We start from the raw sequence: 15810 nt of genomic DNA on the forward strand, positions 1-15810 counted from the left end.
GCTCCCAAACAAGAAGTGTGATCTGGCTGTGGTCAGGGGGAGAGCCTTCAGTGCAGCCCCAGGCACCATCCCAGCCCACAGAGGGGCTTCCACATGAGATGGATGTGGGGTGCCATGCACAGGGGCTGCAGGGTCCTTCCTTCCCTAGCAGGAGCATTTGTCTGAGTGCAGCAAGTCCTTTCCACTGGGCTGTCTGCAAAACACGGAGGAGTGAGCCTTTTGATGTTTGTATTTACAGTGTGTTCACATCTGGATGTTGTCTGTGACACAGCCTCTCCTCCCTCTCAGGTCCCCGTGCCTTCCTGTAACATTCACATAGAACTGCTGGGCCCTCAGCACACAGCAGCCAGCCATGCACAACCAGGAGACAGCCCCACACCAGGGCCTGCAGGGTGCTGCAGGGGTGCTGCAGTGAGGTTCAGTTGCTGCGCAGCCCCGTCCTGCAGTGCCTGCAGGTGGCCACACCCTTCAGCCCACATGCTTTGCCCCCACTGCTCCAAAGCATCCCCATCAATTCTTAAATGTCAGCAGATATCCCTTGGAAATTATTTATTGCATCTGCTGTCGTATTTAATGATTTAACAACATACTAATAATCATAACATATTAACTTTGTGTAGCGATACGCCACTCGATGGCAGGTAATGAGCACATCGCACGGCTCTAGCAGCATACAGATGCTTACTGCCCTTCTCCCAAAGGCTCACAGGTGGTTACTGGAGCTCACAGGGCAACTGCGCTGCTCCCTGTGCTCCCCACGTAGGGTGCGGGGCTGCAGCGCTGCGGGGCACAGTGCGGGCCCCACGAGCAGCCCTGCGGCCATTGGTTGACCATTGGTGAAGCCCCCCAGGATCACTGCGATGCTGGTTATGTGCAAAAGAACCGATGGGGAAGAAAGCACACGTGCAGCCCAGACACACTGTGTGCACAGCCTGCTGCTGGGAGTGCCCAGAGGTGATGGTGTGCACACTCACACACGCACTCACACCACACGTGCTGTGCATGCATGCACGCAGTAACTGTGCACACTGCAACCGCTAACACCAGCACAGACTGCACAGTGCTGCGGCCCAAGCACAAACTGCACGTGCAGGCTGTGCCCAGGGGTACACAGGCACCTTGCACACACACTCAGACCGCGTGCACTTTTCTTGCACACCTGCAGGCACGCTGACAGCGCACACACCTGCACTGCACACACACACGATGTGCCCGCACACGCACGCAGCGCACACACAGAGCACACGCACACACACTGTGCACACGCAGCGCGCACACGCACAGCCCCCACTCGCTCTAGCACCACGTGCACGCACGCACTCGCGGCGCGCTCCCGCGGCCCGGCGCAGCTCGGCGGGGCGGGGCGGGGCGGGGCTGTCGGGCGCGCGCTCGCGGTCGGGCGCGCGCGGCGGCTCGCGGCTCGCGGCTGGATTGGTCGCGTCTGGCGGCGGCGGAGCCGGGCGGCCGCGGGGCGGGGGGCGCGGGGCAGTCGCCGCGGAGCAGTCGCCGCGGAGCGCCCGAGGAGCGGCAGCGCGGAGCGGTCCGCGGTTGGAATAATGGCTGCCGCGGCGTGAGGACGCGGGGCCGGAGCAGCGCCGCCCGGGAGCCCCTCGCTGGGGCCGCGCCGTGGCTGTGGTGTATTTTTCTTTTTCTCCTCGTCGGATGCCGGCCGGAGCCGCCTGTGTCGCTTTTGGGCTGTTGTTGTGATTGTGGTGGTTTTTTGGTTTTTGTTTTTTCCTCTTTAACCCTTTTTTTGGGGTGTTTTTTTCTACCGCCCCCCCCCCCCCCCCCCTTCCCCGCCGCGCCCCGCGGCCATGGACCCGTAGCGGCGTCCGAGCGGCGGCTCCGGGGCTGAGCGGCGGGGCGCGAACTTCGGCGGCGAGACGAGGGCAAGCGCAAAGGCTGCGATCAGACCCAGAAAGCGAGGACGCGCGGAGGAGCCGAGGAGCGGCGGGGCCGCGGGCAGCCCGGGCCGGGAGCGCTGAGCCCTGCGGCGGCCCCGGGCGGCTCTGCGCTCCCTGCAGCGCCCGGCGGGGCCATGCGGTGAGTGCGGCGGGGCGGCTCGGCCTCTCACTGCCGTGCCTCGATGCTTTTCTGGGTGCGGAGGGGGGGATTTGTCCGTCTCCGCGCGGTGCTGAGGTGCGGCGCGGCTCCGTCCCACAGCCGCGGGTCCCCGGGCGGGGCTGTGCGCTGCGCTGCGGGACTCCTCCCGAGGTCGCCGCTCTCCCCCCGCTCCGCGCGTTCCCCCGGGTCGGCCGCGGCCCTCCGAGCGCCCCGCGCCCATGGGAGCGGCCCCGAGGCTCTGCCCGGCCCGGCTGGAGCGGCTGCGAGTCGCGGAGCTTAGCCCGACGGGCAGCCGGAGCCTCCCGGGCGCGAAGAGCCGCCGTTGGGAAAAGGGCTGCGCGGGTTTTGCCCGTTCTCGGCTCGAGGAGTCGCTCCGCAGAGCGCCGGGCGGGGAGGAGAGGCGGCATCCCGCTGCGAGGTGGAGCGGCCGAGCGCCGCGTCCCGGGGGCTGAGCGCCGAAGTGCGGCTCCCGGGGCGGCGTGGGGATGGGGCTCAGGGACGGGCGAGGGCACGGGGCCGTGTGAATGGCAGCGGCTGCCGCGGCGCTGCAGAACGGAGCGTCTTCCCGGCCGGGAAATGTTGGTGAAGTTGTGCATCCGTCTCTCGAGGCTGCGTGTTGCCCGGGCTGCTGATGCTGGCCCGGCTTTCGGTGACACTCCGGGACCTGAGGGCCTTTTAACCTCGTTTTGTAACGAAGATAATTTCCCGTTATGTAAGGCGCTGCTCCAAGCGGGTGCTCTGGTCCCGTTCCCCCACACCGTGCAGCCGGCAGCTCTCCTGGCGATCCGTTCCTGGAAGAGACCGTGCAGGGCTGCAGTGGAGCTGTGGGCGCTGCCTGCTCGCTCATCACGAGCTCTGCCTGCGGAGGTCCCTGAGCAGGACCCGCCTCAGGCGGTTATGGTGGTGTCTAAGGGGGATTTTCCCTGCATGCAGACTTACCAGGACGAGCCGCTCGGTGCACATGCACAGCATTAACTTCCACAAGTGGGGACTTGGAATTGCTCTCTGCAGGAATGCTGTCCCTTAGCGACGCAGTGCTGCCTGCCCCACGGCACGGCCCTTCCTGCGGGACCGCTGCTGGCACGACATAGCGGCATTCGGGTTTGCTGGAGCAGCAGCTCATGTGCCTCTTTCCCTCCGTGAGGAAGGTGCATTACACCAAGGGAAGCCCTAAGCCTCGTGCGCCGGAGGGCCGCTCCGTTCTCCCCAGCAGCCGCCTGCCGACAAGCAGAACAGATCCCCGTGTTGTTCTATGGGACACGCGGCCATTGGCCGGCCGAGGACGGCAGTGCCCAGAGCAGCCCTGGGACCCATAGGTTAAGAGAGGGATGGCTGTGTCGTGAGTCCCGCTGACAAACGACAGGCACGGAGCGGCTGTTGGGATTTATTTTGCTCTGATTTTGCACAAACTTCCCATAGAGGTCCAAACGCAGGTTTCTGCTGTTGTTGCTCTTCCAACTCGGAGCTGTTAGGATATTCAACAGCGCGTGTGTTGGCGGAAGCGCTGTGCGAAGGGCTGCGTTCAGCGAGCTGCTCTCTGCTGCGTGCTGCTTCTGGAGAGCGCAGATGTAGATGTCATTTTCTGCCTTATGCTTTTCATACATTCTTTTGCTGGCTCCCAGCATCCTTGTGTGGAGTGACCTGTAATCGCTGGTGGTTGTGGTGTCCGGATGGATTTGAATATGAAGCACTAAAGCACTCTTTTTAAAGCAATTAGAGGAGATTCAGTCAAGGAAAATTATTTGTGTCATCAGAATAGGAAATGCAGGCTGGTTAATTTTAATGACTTGGTGAATTTACAAGATCTGAAGCTGGTCAGGTACAAGGGATGCCTTAATGGCATGTTTGGGCAGAGGCTGGCTTTCTGCATCGGAAATGGGGACACTGGGGTTTCTTGCGGTCTTTTTTCCTCCTGAATAAAGATGGAGATTCAGAACCAGGTAAAGAAACACATGGTTTTACCAGAAATTATTTCCTAGGCCGATCAATTACTAGGAGATGTAATGAGAAATGCACTCCTCGGGGAGAGCAGGGAGGAATTGCCATTACATAATATCCCTTGGGAGAGCTGCTGCGTCGCGTAATGAGGCCGCTGATGGAGCATTTGGGGAAATGCCTATGGATAAGAATTTGTTCTTCAGATTTCCATAAACAAAACATATTACTGAAAAATAGGCTTGTGAAGGGTAGCACTGCTGGGTAGGAGGTGGTGCTTTGCCTCTGTGTGCACTTCTTTTGTTCTGATAATTGCTGTGTAAGAGATTAAGTAACGGTGCAATTAAAACTTCCGTGGAATAGGAGGTGCAAGTCAGTAGTTTCCTTACCTATGTAGTGCCAGGGGTAAAGGGCTGTGTTCTGTTGTAGGCTTCGTTACATTGCTTGTGTTTATCTTCTGAAGATCCTAAGGAAAAGAAAATCTCTGGCCATAGTGGTGTGAGCAGCGATCTGTGGGCAAAACAGCAGCAGTGCGAGGTGCGATGCTGTGGGCTCTGTAAGCTGCAGGGCTGCATGGTGCGCTGGGCCCTCGCTGCTGGGCTGACTTCCAGCAGTGGAGGTGCTTGGCAAAGAGTGCTGCAGCAGATCCTTGCACTTCCAGTAGCAGTTGCCTTCTAGAAGAAAATAATTTCCATGCACTTGCCCTTCCCACTGGAGCACTTGTGTGCTCGGAATACGGAGTGGTACTTCCAGGAGCTGACTGGGAGCTGGCTGCCCCGCATGGCTGGAGGTGTGTGAAAGCAGCGGTGGGAGAAGGCGAGAAATCTTCACACCTCTGTCACAGCTGGGGAACGGCCGAATGGAGCTGCTGATTTAAAATCTGTGCATCCGATGGTGTGTCCTGCTCCTCTCCCCAGGGCCACTGATGGCCCAGCATGGGGACCTGCAGCGTGGAGCTGGCGGTGGAAGCTGCAGGCGCAGGCAGCTCTGCATCTCCAGCTGTTTTGGGGAGTTAAGGGTGCAGTGACTGTTGCGAAGCCCAGGCCCCTATTTCAGCACTTCATTGATAATATTTTGTAGTATGCTGTGTGCCACCGTGTGGCTGCTGAGCCGCAGTGCAGTTATTGAGGTACGGCTCGGTTTCTCCGTACAGACGAGGGTTTGGTGTTTGTTGTTGATTTGGTTTGGTGTCAGCTCAGTGCCTGCTCTGTGCTGGTTGACTGGGCTGTGGGATGCTATTGGAGGCTTCCAGTTTGCCCCAGGGTTGGCTTTCCAGTGCAAAATGGTGCTGGGTTGGAGCACGCGAAGGTTGCATAAGGAAACTGCTGACATTTCTGCATCCACGGCAAAATGTCAGAATAGCTGGAAGCACCTCACTCATACTGGTGGAAGGGCTCGACTGCAAGCAGGGCACTGGGGCAGCAGCTTCCCAGCAGCTTGTGAGCGAGAGGAACAGGGACCTGCCGTTGTTGGCTCTTGTAGACTTCGACCAGAATGGTGCTGCTGACGTGGGCGTGGGGAAACAGGTTCCTCAAGGCATCTGCTTGGCTCAGAGCTGCTTGGAAGGGCCGGAGATAAACAAAAGGTGTCACTTGAATCCTGTAAAAATAAGCCGTGCTTTGTGGTGGGTGGGAAGCGAGGTGTTAGGGTTTTCATCAGGCACCATGTCTGTGGTGGCTGTTTATGTTGTTACCAAAGATATTTCTGGCTTGCTTATAAAATGAGAATTTAACAAAACATTCTGAATTTGGAAGGTGCTCAGCCTAGCTTGTGTTCTTGCAGAAGAATGTTACGGTTACGTTGCCCCGGAGGTAATCACAGGACTCTTAATCTCTAGTTAAAGCAGGCGGGTGAGTTGTTGCTGTCGTGGCTCTGGGGGGAAGACGTCTGTACACAGATGGATGCCGTAACTGCAGTCACTGCTGTACCACAGGAAAATCGGGGACGTAATGGCATTAAATTGTTTTTTTTTCTTTCCGTGGAATAATCAAGAGTAAAAAATGTGCACGCTATTAAAATCCGTGCTCCAAAGCTGCAGGGTGTAAGCCACAGCATAGCCTGCCTTCAAAATGGTTGGAAATCCTTCATAAATATCTCTTTAGCACATACCTTGTATCTCCCCGGATGATTGGCTCTCTAGCAAAGCCTTCCGTAGAGGGTGTACTGTAATCCTTTTATGTTACTTCTTCAGTGCAGATTACGCAGCAAGAAATAATTAGGAGATTAATTTTCACCTGTCACTGCCAATAATAGATAACCTTGATACAGTGACAGGGCTAGGAATTCGGGGAATGGGAAAGCATTTAACCCTGTAGGGACTGCTGCAGGGAGCAGGCAGAAAATGGTTGCCAGGACGTGACCTCCCTGCTGGCCGCACGCAGCGCCTCGCTGCTCCGCCAGGACGCCCCGCAGCCCCGGCTGGTAATTCACACACAGTTCTGTTGCTTTCCATGATTTCAATTCCCAATCTGAGTGGTATTCCTGGGCTGCTCGGGGAAGGAGCAGGCTAATGAAGATGGCTTCATTAGGCAGCGTGCAATTTCGCCTCTCTGCAACAAATGCAGCTGAAAAAACATCCCAGAAGTAACTGTGCTTCTGGTCTTTGGAGAAAGCATGACGGAGGTGTTTCTGCTCTCTTTCAACATTAATTATGGGCTGGCATAAGGTGTGCCTAAAATGCAGCCTGTGCTCCAGGACAGGGCAGGTAAATGGAGAGGGAGAATGCCGCCCTTCCCCCTTCGCTGCATTTCTTGTTGTTTTTTTTTTCTTTTGTGCCGAAGTTTAAATCTACAATCTGTTGAAAACATAATGGGAAACCAGCCTACAGAAAATGCCATTATTCATATCATCCTGAGCTCATTTATTTTATCTGCAGTAGTAATGATAAGACAGGCTGCTTGGCAATGCTGATAAGCTGAGAAATATCTTAGAGCTATTTGTAAAAGTTAAAGCAGATCTTGGTACTGAGAGATAGGGAAACTGATGAGCCTTTGGGCAATCTGCAAAGCTGAAAGCTAATAAAGATTTTAATAGGAAGGCCTCATTAGGATTAGGGGGAAGATCTATTATCTGGGATTTACACAACACAAATGGTGGGGCAACTTTAATTTTTGCTTTTCTATCCATTAAATGCTATTGCTGAACGTGAAGCCCGTGAACTCAGTTGGGATCTCTTTGTGCGTGCAGGCAGCCATCGCCAGCTGTTGGCTGAGCGAAGGGAAGGGCCGATGGTGCAGGAGTGTGTTCAGCGTGCTCAGTGAGCTGCTGTGTGCAGGGCCGGCTTGCTCCTTGTCTTCAGGGAGCTGGGAGGGAGCTGCTGGCTGCAGTGTGCCTCTGGGAACGGTGTTTCTAATCTTCTGGCCTTGGAGAGAATCTTCAGAAAGAAATGAACCCGTTGGCGTGGTGCTGATCCTCTTGGCAGTGCGCCTGAGGCAGCAGCCTGGATGAACGCCTTGTCTGTCCCCATCTTTAGTGAGGGTCAGTTAGGGTTGCCTTGTGGAATAAGGAGCTGTATTGCAGGAGGGAGGATGGAGCAGCCCCAGGCCACTGGTGCCCTGAGGAACCACCTGGGTGGGTTGGGATCCCTGACTTTGCACCAGGACTGATGTAGCGTTCTCACCGCTGAGATGGACAGAATGCTCACTTTGTGCAGACCCTTTGTGTACGAGCACCTGCTGTGCAGATTCGGCTTTGTTCTGCGTGCTCAGCCCAGGATGTAAGGTGCATGAAAGCCACTGAATGAGCATTCATTGGTGTGGAGTTTGTAGGCGTGTTTAATATTCTTTCTCAGGGGCCATCAGAACTTTTTCTTGCCGTTGAACTGGATTGTAAGGCAGGAGGAGAAGCCATGCTGGAACATTCTTTGGTTTGCTTCTGAGGTACAAGCTGTGCTGTAACCTGGTTCTGCCATCCCACAGTTCAGACCACAGTTCCCTAGGGGCAGCCAATGCAATCCAGTGGGACCTGTAGTGAAGATGAAGGGGTTTGTTAGGTGACATGGACTCTGGTTGCGAGGTGCCGCTCTGTGAGTGCAGCAGTTGGAAGCTGGCTGGGGACAGTCGGGTTTCTTTGTGGAGCACCCACGGGTGCAGGAGTCTTGGTGCTCCCCCATTTTCCTGGCACAGATCAGCATCTCACACAGCCCTAGTTGTAACTGCACTGCTTCCATAGGAGGGCAATGTTTGGAAAGTTTGCTCTTCTGTTTTTAGTTTTCGTTAATATGGTGTAGCAGCTGAAAGCCAAAAGGGAGTGTGACATCGCAAGACACAGGGAAGCGTATTCCAGCCTGTAGGTTGGGATCCTTTGGTTTCTGCTGTTGGTTTCAACCGCTGGTTCCGTGGGGCATGCGGTGAGCACTGTTAATAACAGGTTCAGATGCAGAAACTGCATCTTTCATGCACACTGCAAGGTGGCTCAGCACAGCTGCAGCTTGGATCCCCTCCCCAGTGCTGTGGCAACTGGGCAGGGTTGGAGGCAGCTCCCAGTACCTCCTGCTGAGGACCAAATGCAGTTCCCATGTTGGCTTGGTGTCAGCTCATTGCCCCTTGCTCATAACAAATCGCATTTTATGTCAGTGAACCAGCATGGCCTTCTATAGAACTTGCGCTGTTTGCACGTAGCATACTGCTCCAGCAAGGCTGCCATTTGAGAAGTTCCTAATATTTATGTTTGATATGAATGAAACTTTTTGTTTTGTCTGTAGACTTCAACGGAACTGGAGCTGACTCGTATCAGGAGTGCCTTGATAACAAGCAAGGTATGAGATCAAGTCTCTCCAACACGGGCACTTGGGACTGACTTGGCTTGATTCTTGCAGCTGAATTGGTTGCTGTCTCTGTCTCTCTCGCTCACTCTGTCTACCCGTATTTTTTTTTATTATTTTTTTTTCTTTTGCTGTCTCCGAGCCAATTCACTGTTAACAGTTCCACATCAGCTAACCTGTGAACTCAGGGTCTCATTCTACATTTGTGGTAAGGCTTCTCATTTCTAGCACGCCAAATCCTTTGTTGTTCGGGGAGGAGCTGAGCAGGTTGTCCAAAAGAACCAGCAGCATGTGCACTTGCTTGCAGTTGTCTTTGTCTTTAATTGCACAGCCAAGCAGAAGAGTATTAAAGCTGAGCTACGGGAAGGCACGTGCTAGGCTGGGTTAGCGTAGTGCCATCCTCCTGTGGTGGGGCTGTGCTCTCGTACCCATTCAGACTTGCCCAGCCTGCTGTCTTCTGTGGAAGAGTTGATAAGAGCTGGAAAAGTCTGCTGTGATTTGTGAGGGAGAGGTGATGGTGGGGGAGGAATCTGTTGTCCTTTCACTTTAAGCTTGGAAAGAAGAGTCACATCAGTAGAAATGGGAATGGTGGAGGTATCTCAGGAACAGAACCCAGCAGCAAGGTTTTTGATTCTGTGTTTGGGAAAAGTGTTGGTGCGTTTTGTTCTCCTCAGATTTCCTCTCTGAGAACTCAGTTGGAAGTGCTGTTCCGCCACCATATCCATGTAGTGTTGGACCTTCTGTTAACTGGGGAAGGCAAGCACCATTCGCTCCAACATTTCAATCATTAAAGGCTACAAGGAGCAAGAAGGAAGACTTAACCTAACCAGGATATAGGCGTCAGTTGCATGCCAGTTCTTGCGCTGCTATTGATCCAGATCCGTGTCAGTAGATAAAATAATTGTTTGCTGAAATTCTGATCCTTGTTACATAATTTTCTAAGGTAATGCCAAGGAACACAAGAAACTCTCAATCTTGTTGCTTTGTCGGGTTTGATTTTCCACCAGTGTCCTCACTATCAGTATCCATCAGTCAGTGTTACGTGTGCTTGGAGTCAAAGCTGCTATGAAATGCACTGCCCTGCTGCTGCTGGGTTTGGGTGGGCTGTGTGGGAAATGGCTGGGGTTGTTGGGGGGGTTCAGATGTGTTGTCTCTTTGGTGACCTTTGCACTCATGTTTTCCCACTGTTTTCTCTCCCAGTTGTGGTAAATACCTAATCATTGCTGAGCTTTCGTTTCAGAAGTCACAGCTGGAATACTGATATGGAAGAACTGTAATCAATAATGGCTTCTTGATTAGATTAAGTTTAAAAGTGATCCAGAGCAATGTAAGTCAGGATGCTCCATAGGAAGATAGATGGCTTGTTCTCGAGGGGAGTCCTTTTTTTCCAGTCAAGGCTTTCTGCTTGGCTGGGACTTCTGTTCCATTTGGTGTTTTGGAGAAAGTGACTGAGTTTCAGTTTTTAAAAAATCTGGTCTGTTAATCGTTTGAACCCAGTTGCAGCCCCTTTGATGTGCTTGTTGTTAGCCTGGCTTATCTGACAGCTGGCATTAAGTGGCGTTACATCTATTTCTATGACTGTACCAAAGATTTTGCTTTTTTTTTGTTGTTGTTGTTATTTTCTTTGGCATTGCTGCTCATTTCAGTATGAATTGGCTCTGATTTGAGTAATTTACCATGTCCGTGCCACATCATCAGGTTTAAAGCAGAAGCCTGTAAGAAGGCAGGGGTTTTAAAGATAAAAGTGTGAGCTGACTTGTAGTCAGCCTCTTGCTGTCTGACGCACGGTAGTTCTGTGAGCGTGCAGCAGGTCTGAATCTGCCATTGGCAACAGTTTGCAGAGTATAAAATACACAGCAAACAGTGGGCCCGTAATTCTGGTTGCTTCCTGTTGAATTCACAACAAAACAGCGCCCGTGGCTGAAAGTAGCAGTGGCTCTTTAAAAATACTAAATCATCAAGCCCTGTGAAATGCAATTGCCACGGCTTCGTTTTTATAACAGCGTGCTTGTCTCCTAAAAATTATGCTGTAATGAGGTTTGGTTTATATATTTGCCCTTTTCCTCATTAAAGTGCTCTCCCTCAGAAGAAGCGCTTTGTGTCGTGAAATACTGCGCGGTTAAGATGAAGGCAGGTTTATAAGGATTTAATGTACTTGGGAGCCAAGGTTTTGCAGCTTTATGGTGAGGGTGTCTGAACAAAGGGCTTTATGGTAAGGCTGCGCTGTATTTTAGGCAGGCTCAGGAGGCGTTTGGTGTGAGCACCCCATGTCAGCAAGGAGGAGTTGGCAGGGACACGGGGTGATCTCAGCTGATACAAAGCCTTCGTTCGTAGCTGAATGACTGTGTTGACTCAAAAAAGACCCAGCATTGAGTTACCTGGTGAGACAGACTCAGAGACTCAATGGGGTATGGCAGAGTGTGCCTGGCACGGCCGGAGGCTCACAACTGGGCAGCACTGAGGCAGAGCTGTGAGCGCTGGCACGTGGCTGTGGTGGTCGGTGAGGTGGGGGTGTCCGTGGGATCAGGTTTGGATTTGCAGTAAGTGGCCATAGGCTGGACTTTCCTTCTCACCACCAGTCCCCTGGGCCCTGCAGTCCCAGCGTGTGTCATCTCCTATTAGTCCTGATGCAACCAATGACCTTGTTTGTGTGAAAGCATTAATTAAGCACAACATTAGTGTCTAATTTGACTACTTGGAATTCAGGCAGGCTGTAATCAATCACCTGAGCTCTCTTGATTGTTAATATGCCTGAATAAGATAAAGAGAGGGGATAAAATGTATGCTTGGGCTGAAACGAAGAGCTTGGAAAGCTGCTTGTGGGCCTGCCTTACTGCCGTACCCCCAGAGCTGTGGTTGGAAATGGGTTTGGTGCTGGAAGGCAACTGCTGAAATTGCAGTGTGGTAAATGAGACCACCAGGAGCACCAGGTGCAGGGGCACCTCGTAGGAGAAGCTTTGTGGAGGAAGTCCTAATCTCTTCCAATTGTTGGATCCCTTTTGAGCCCCAGCAAGATGGCTTTTGGATGGCAGGGCTGAGGCACGGGCAGGTAAATGGAAATGGCAGACTGGCATGGCTGGATCCTCTGTGTTCAAAACAGTTCTGTCACTGAAGATGCTATTTCCATTAAATGTTTTGAGTTCTAATGTTGATTTCATTGAAGTTACCTTCGAAAACAAATTTCCGAATTTCCTCAGAACCTTTACTTTTAATGTTTGTTTTGGAGCTACTTTAGGAGGCAGAAAAATGAAACTTCTGTTTCAAACAGTTTTTATGTTTTGCAATTGGCTTTTCTTACTGTATGAATAGTTTTTAAAATAGTATTTATTATTTGTATTCCAGTCATGCCTATGTTCCGCAGTTCTGGGCTAAGACTCCTTTTGCTGACCGCAGTGCAGGCCAGGGGGGATCAGTTTCTGCCTGAAAACAGCTTCAGTTCAGCGTTTCTGACGGGGGCTGCATTGATTGCCAGTGCCTATTGAAAAAAAAAATAAGAAAGAAAAAAACCTTCTCATTTTACAATATGTTGGCTGCCTTTTTGTTTAAAGAATTATAAATACATCAGCAGATTTTCCACAAAAACACATATGCTTTCTTCCTGATGAGCGTGATGACGCGCTGAGAATCCTTGCAAGAGGCCTTGAATCTCCTTCAAGTAGAGGATAACGCTGAGGTTGAAATTGAAATTTTAAATAACTCTCTTCATTAAAAAAGGTACTGGTGGGGCCTTGTTAGCAGAATTGCCATTTTCCAACTAAATTTTTTTTTTTTCTTTGCCAGCATGGGAACAAAGAAAGAAAGGAGGAGGCAGAATAAAAGCCTCTGTGAGCGTACGTACAGAGGCTGCAGCTCTCTAAACTGGTAATGGTCTCTGGAAAGAGTCCAGGCTGTTGTAAATATGAACTTTTGTCAATATTCCCCAAGCTTCTTTGGACTCTAGGGTGGGCTTTATTAGCTGAAGGTCACACCATTGTGCTGCCTCCCTCTCCTGAGACCTCTGATACCTTCCTGAAAGGACAGCCCATTATCCCCGGGCTTAGCAGCCAGCTTTCTCCTCGGTGGCACTGAGGCTGATAAGCTTAAGAGGCATATTTCATCCCCCCACCACTGCTTTCAGGAGACAAACAGTGTTTATCGTTCCTGATTAATTCCAGTTGAACAAAAAAATAAAATAGGAGGCATGTGTGTGTGCACGCGTGCGCGCAGGCACGCCGGGCTGGCGGCTCTTCGGCTGCAGCGCCTGATGTGGCTCTGGCCGCGCTCGCGTCGCTGCTGCCTCTTTGTTTTTTCGAGGTGCTGTGTCCAAAGATTGATTGGGTAACGTGAGAGGATCCTGGGCTGCCATCGGCTTGAAGAGAATGGGCTGGAAGGGGGGGATGGGTAGCAGCAGCCCGAGCGTGGAGGTTGGAGTTGATTTGTGACAATTAGGCATTAAGGGCTGCGAGAGCAGGACCACCCGCTGGGAACGGGGCTTTCCATCACTTGGGCAAGATGAATGGCCCAGGCAGAGGGAAGGGCAGGGGTTCTGTGCTCTGCTACCTGCAAGGAATCATAAGCACACACCATATCTGGCTTCTGTATCTCACAGCTAAATCCTGTGGCTGGGAATTGCATGCGAGAAGACTGGAGGAGAGGAACACTAGTTGCTTCTGCTCTTCTGCATTCTCCATTTCTCAGTTTAGGTCTGGCTTGAAATTTGTCCAGCAGTGTCTTGCTGATTTTCTGGTTAGTGATATTTCAGTAAAAATGTCTTCTGTGCATGGTTCAGAGGTTCTTGGAGTCACTTTATTCCTTGTACTGAGAGCTGGAGTATAGAAGGAATAACAATGAATAATGCATACAATGAGTGGCATATAATCCCTCTCAATGCTGCTGAAGATCTGAAAAATGCCCCAGCAGCCTGTCCCTGGGCTGGAGCCTCATCCTGTGTGCTCCTGTGCGCTCCCGTGCCACAACCTTGCTGTGCAAGGCACCTGCCAGCCTGTACACGAGGTTTTCCAACAGCGAAATGGGAATATTGGCACTGCACGTATCCCTGGTTGTTGGGTGAACATGTCATTTATGAGCCCTGTAGGTCTTTTATGAAACTCTCTGCATTTGCTTTACTCTTTCTGTACTTGCTGAGGTTGAGGAGTAGGAGGAGACCAGACGTAGCTGAGAGGAGCGTGTTGGTTTTGTGACCAGAGGAACTTTTATGATCCAGGAGTGCAGTGAGCATCAGCACAGGGCTTGTTCCATGCGTGTTGCATTCCCTCTTTGTGTTGCTTGCCCCCGTGGGCCGTGTTTAAACCACACTCCTGGTACTCAGGTTGCAACTAATTTAATTTCCTTCACTAGAATGGGCAGAGATGGAACGGTATTAAAAATAATTTCACAAAACTATGTTTAGTTCTTGCCAGTGAGGACTATGTTTTGAAGATGGGTTTTGCTCATACGGCTCCAGTGCTGGTGTAAACTGTAAAAGGCTGTAAAATAATAGGCCTATTGGTCATCTTCAGGAAAAAAAGAATTTCCATAGGGCCTTTTTAACCAGAATAGCTCAGAAGCTTCAGCTGACCAAGCACAATCAGAATTTCCATTGCAAAATGCACACAGTAACATGAAATGCGAACGCTGGGTCTCTGTTGTTTCTTTAGAGGTGAATTGCAGGAACCTGTGTGAATGGGCAGTGCCTGTTTTGTTTGGTGCGCTGGGTTTCGCTTGTCTTTCTCACAGAAAACGGGATACAGTCAAGTTTTGTATGACTGCCTCATTAAATGTACTGCAGGCTCCTTTTTAAGGGTCAAGTAGATTTCAGGGTGAAAATGGCTTAGAAATCACAGTGAAAGTTTCTGACACAGTGGCTGTGGCTGTTTATGCAGCTTGGTTAACATGGTAGAAAGGTTTTTATTAGTCCAGTGGTGCTCCATAGGCTGCAGCAGTATTCTTACTCACTTGGACCCCAGGTTAGGTGATAAGTGAAACGTTAATATGTGCTTGGCAGAGCATTCTCTTAATTTCCCTTCAAGTGGAGGGGGCAGCAGTGATCTCATCAGACAAGGTGCCTTTGGGCTACTGCCCACCATTAGGTATGTCCTACAAGAGATTTATTTACTCAGTGTGGAAGGATTATTTCCCTTTCGTTCTCTGAGTCTGGCCCGCAGTCGCTGCGAGCAAAAGAGCTTTCCACCTCCTGTATTGCAGGAAGCATTTTAGCTCTTGTTGAAATACGACGCTCCCTTCCTTTATTAGAATTAAGAACCACTTTCTCTCATGGCAATGTGATAATAAAGACTGAAATTGGATCTGCAACTTAATGAAAAGAATGATTTTTTTTTTTTTTAAAGAGAAATCATGCATGCTAATACGCCCATTGTTCTCATGCTACGTTCTTTGTATTGCTTAACTCCCTGTGAACAAAGAACCCATAACTGGAATTGTAAAAATAATCCAGGCATTTAAGTCAAAACTCCGAAGGCCCTTGGGAATCTCATGCAAAGGTGTGCCTTTGAAATAGTGGTGTGCGATTGTCTGAGCATGTTTGAACATTCTGGCCCTGAGGAAATCTGTAGGTCAGGATTCTGCACTCAGAGCTGTGTGTGTAGTGCTGGCCATAAAGCAGAGCCCACTTTCAGTCTAAGACAGCAGGAGGAGGTTTTCTAGCTGGTTGTGCTTGTGTATTCTAGTTAGGAGAATTGCTCTTGGTTCCCTGTCTTTGTAACTTAACCAGGCAATCTGGAAACAGTCACTTGCTTGAAATTGAGCAGCGAGTGCCTCCTCAAGAGCTCTTGTTAGTGGTCTAGAACTGAAATTGGTTGGGAAAGTGGTTTTAACCTGAAGTTCAGCCCCATTTAAATGAAACCGTTTCGACAAGAGGATGGAAAATTCTATTCCCTGTTGCCATTCAGATTTCTGAGCCCAGCTAGTTTGAAGCACAAGAAGTGTTCTCTGAGCAGTACGGAGGTTGCATTATAAGCTGCAGCAATGTGTGCTTCACCAATTACAAAACCAGGTGTTGAAGTCAAGTTACTAGGAGAAGAAGGTACTTAACTGAACAGTGAGGTAATGAG

The 15810-nt window shown here is 51.1% G+C and overlaps 1 protein-coding gene across 21 annotated transcripts in view; it reads left to right on the forward strand.

Annotated features, from left to right (window-relative positions):
• Positions 1–15810, forward strand: part of FBRSL1 (fibrosin like 1) — a 417331-nt gene that overhangs the window by 324219 nt on the left and 77302 nt on the right. For 15 of the 21 annotated variants that reach the window (XM_048964519.1, XM_048964530.1, XM_048964514.1 and 12 more), the window contains one exon: positions 8702–8755. The exons of the other annotated variants lie outside the window; for them this stretch is intronic. In XM_048964519.1, coding sequence (XP_048820476.1) covers positions 8702–8755 — 54 coding nt within the window. The remainder of the gene's footprint in view (positions 1–8701; positions 8756–15810) is intronic. 21 annotated transcript variants of the gene reach the window in all.

This window comes from Lagopus muta, chromosome 17, assembly GCF_023343835.1.
Source record: "Lagopus muta isolate bLagMut1 chromosome 17, bLagMut1 primary, whole genome shotgun sequence".
In the NCBI taxonomy this organism is placed as follows: Eukaryota; Metazoa; Chordata; class Aves; order Galliformes; family Phasianidae; genus Lagopus; species Lagopus muta.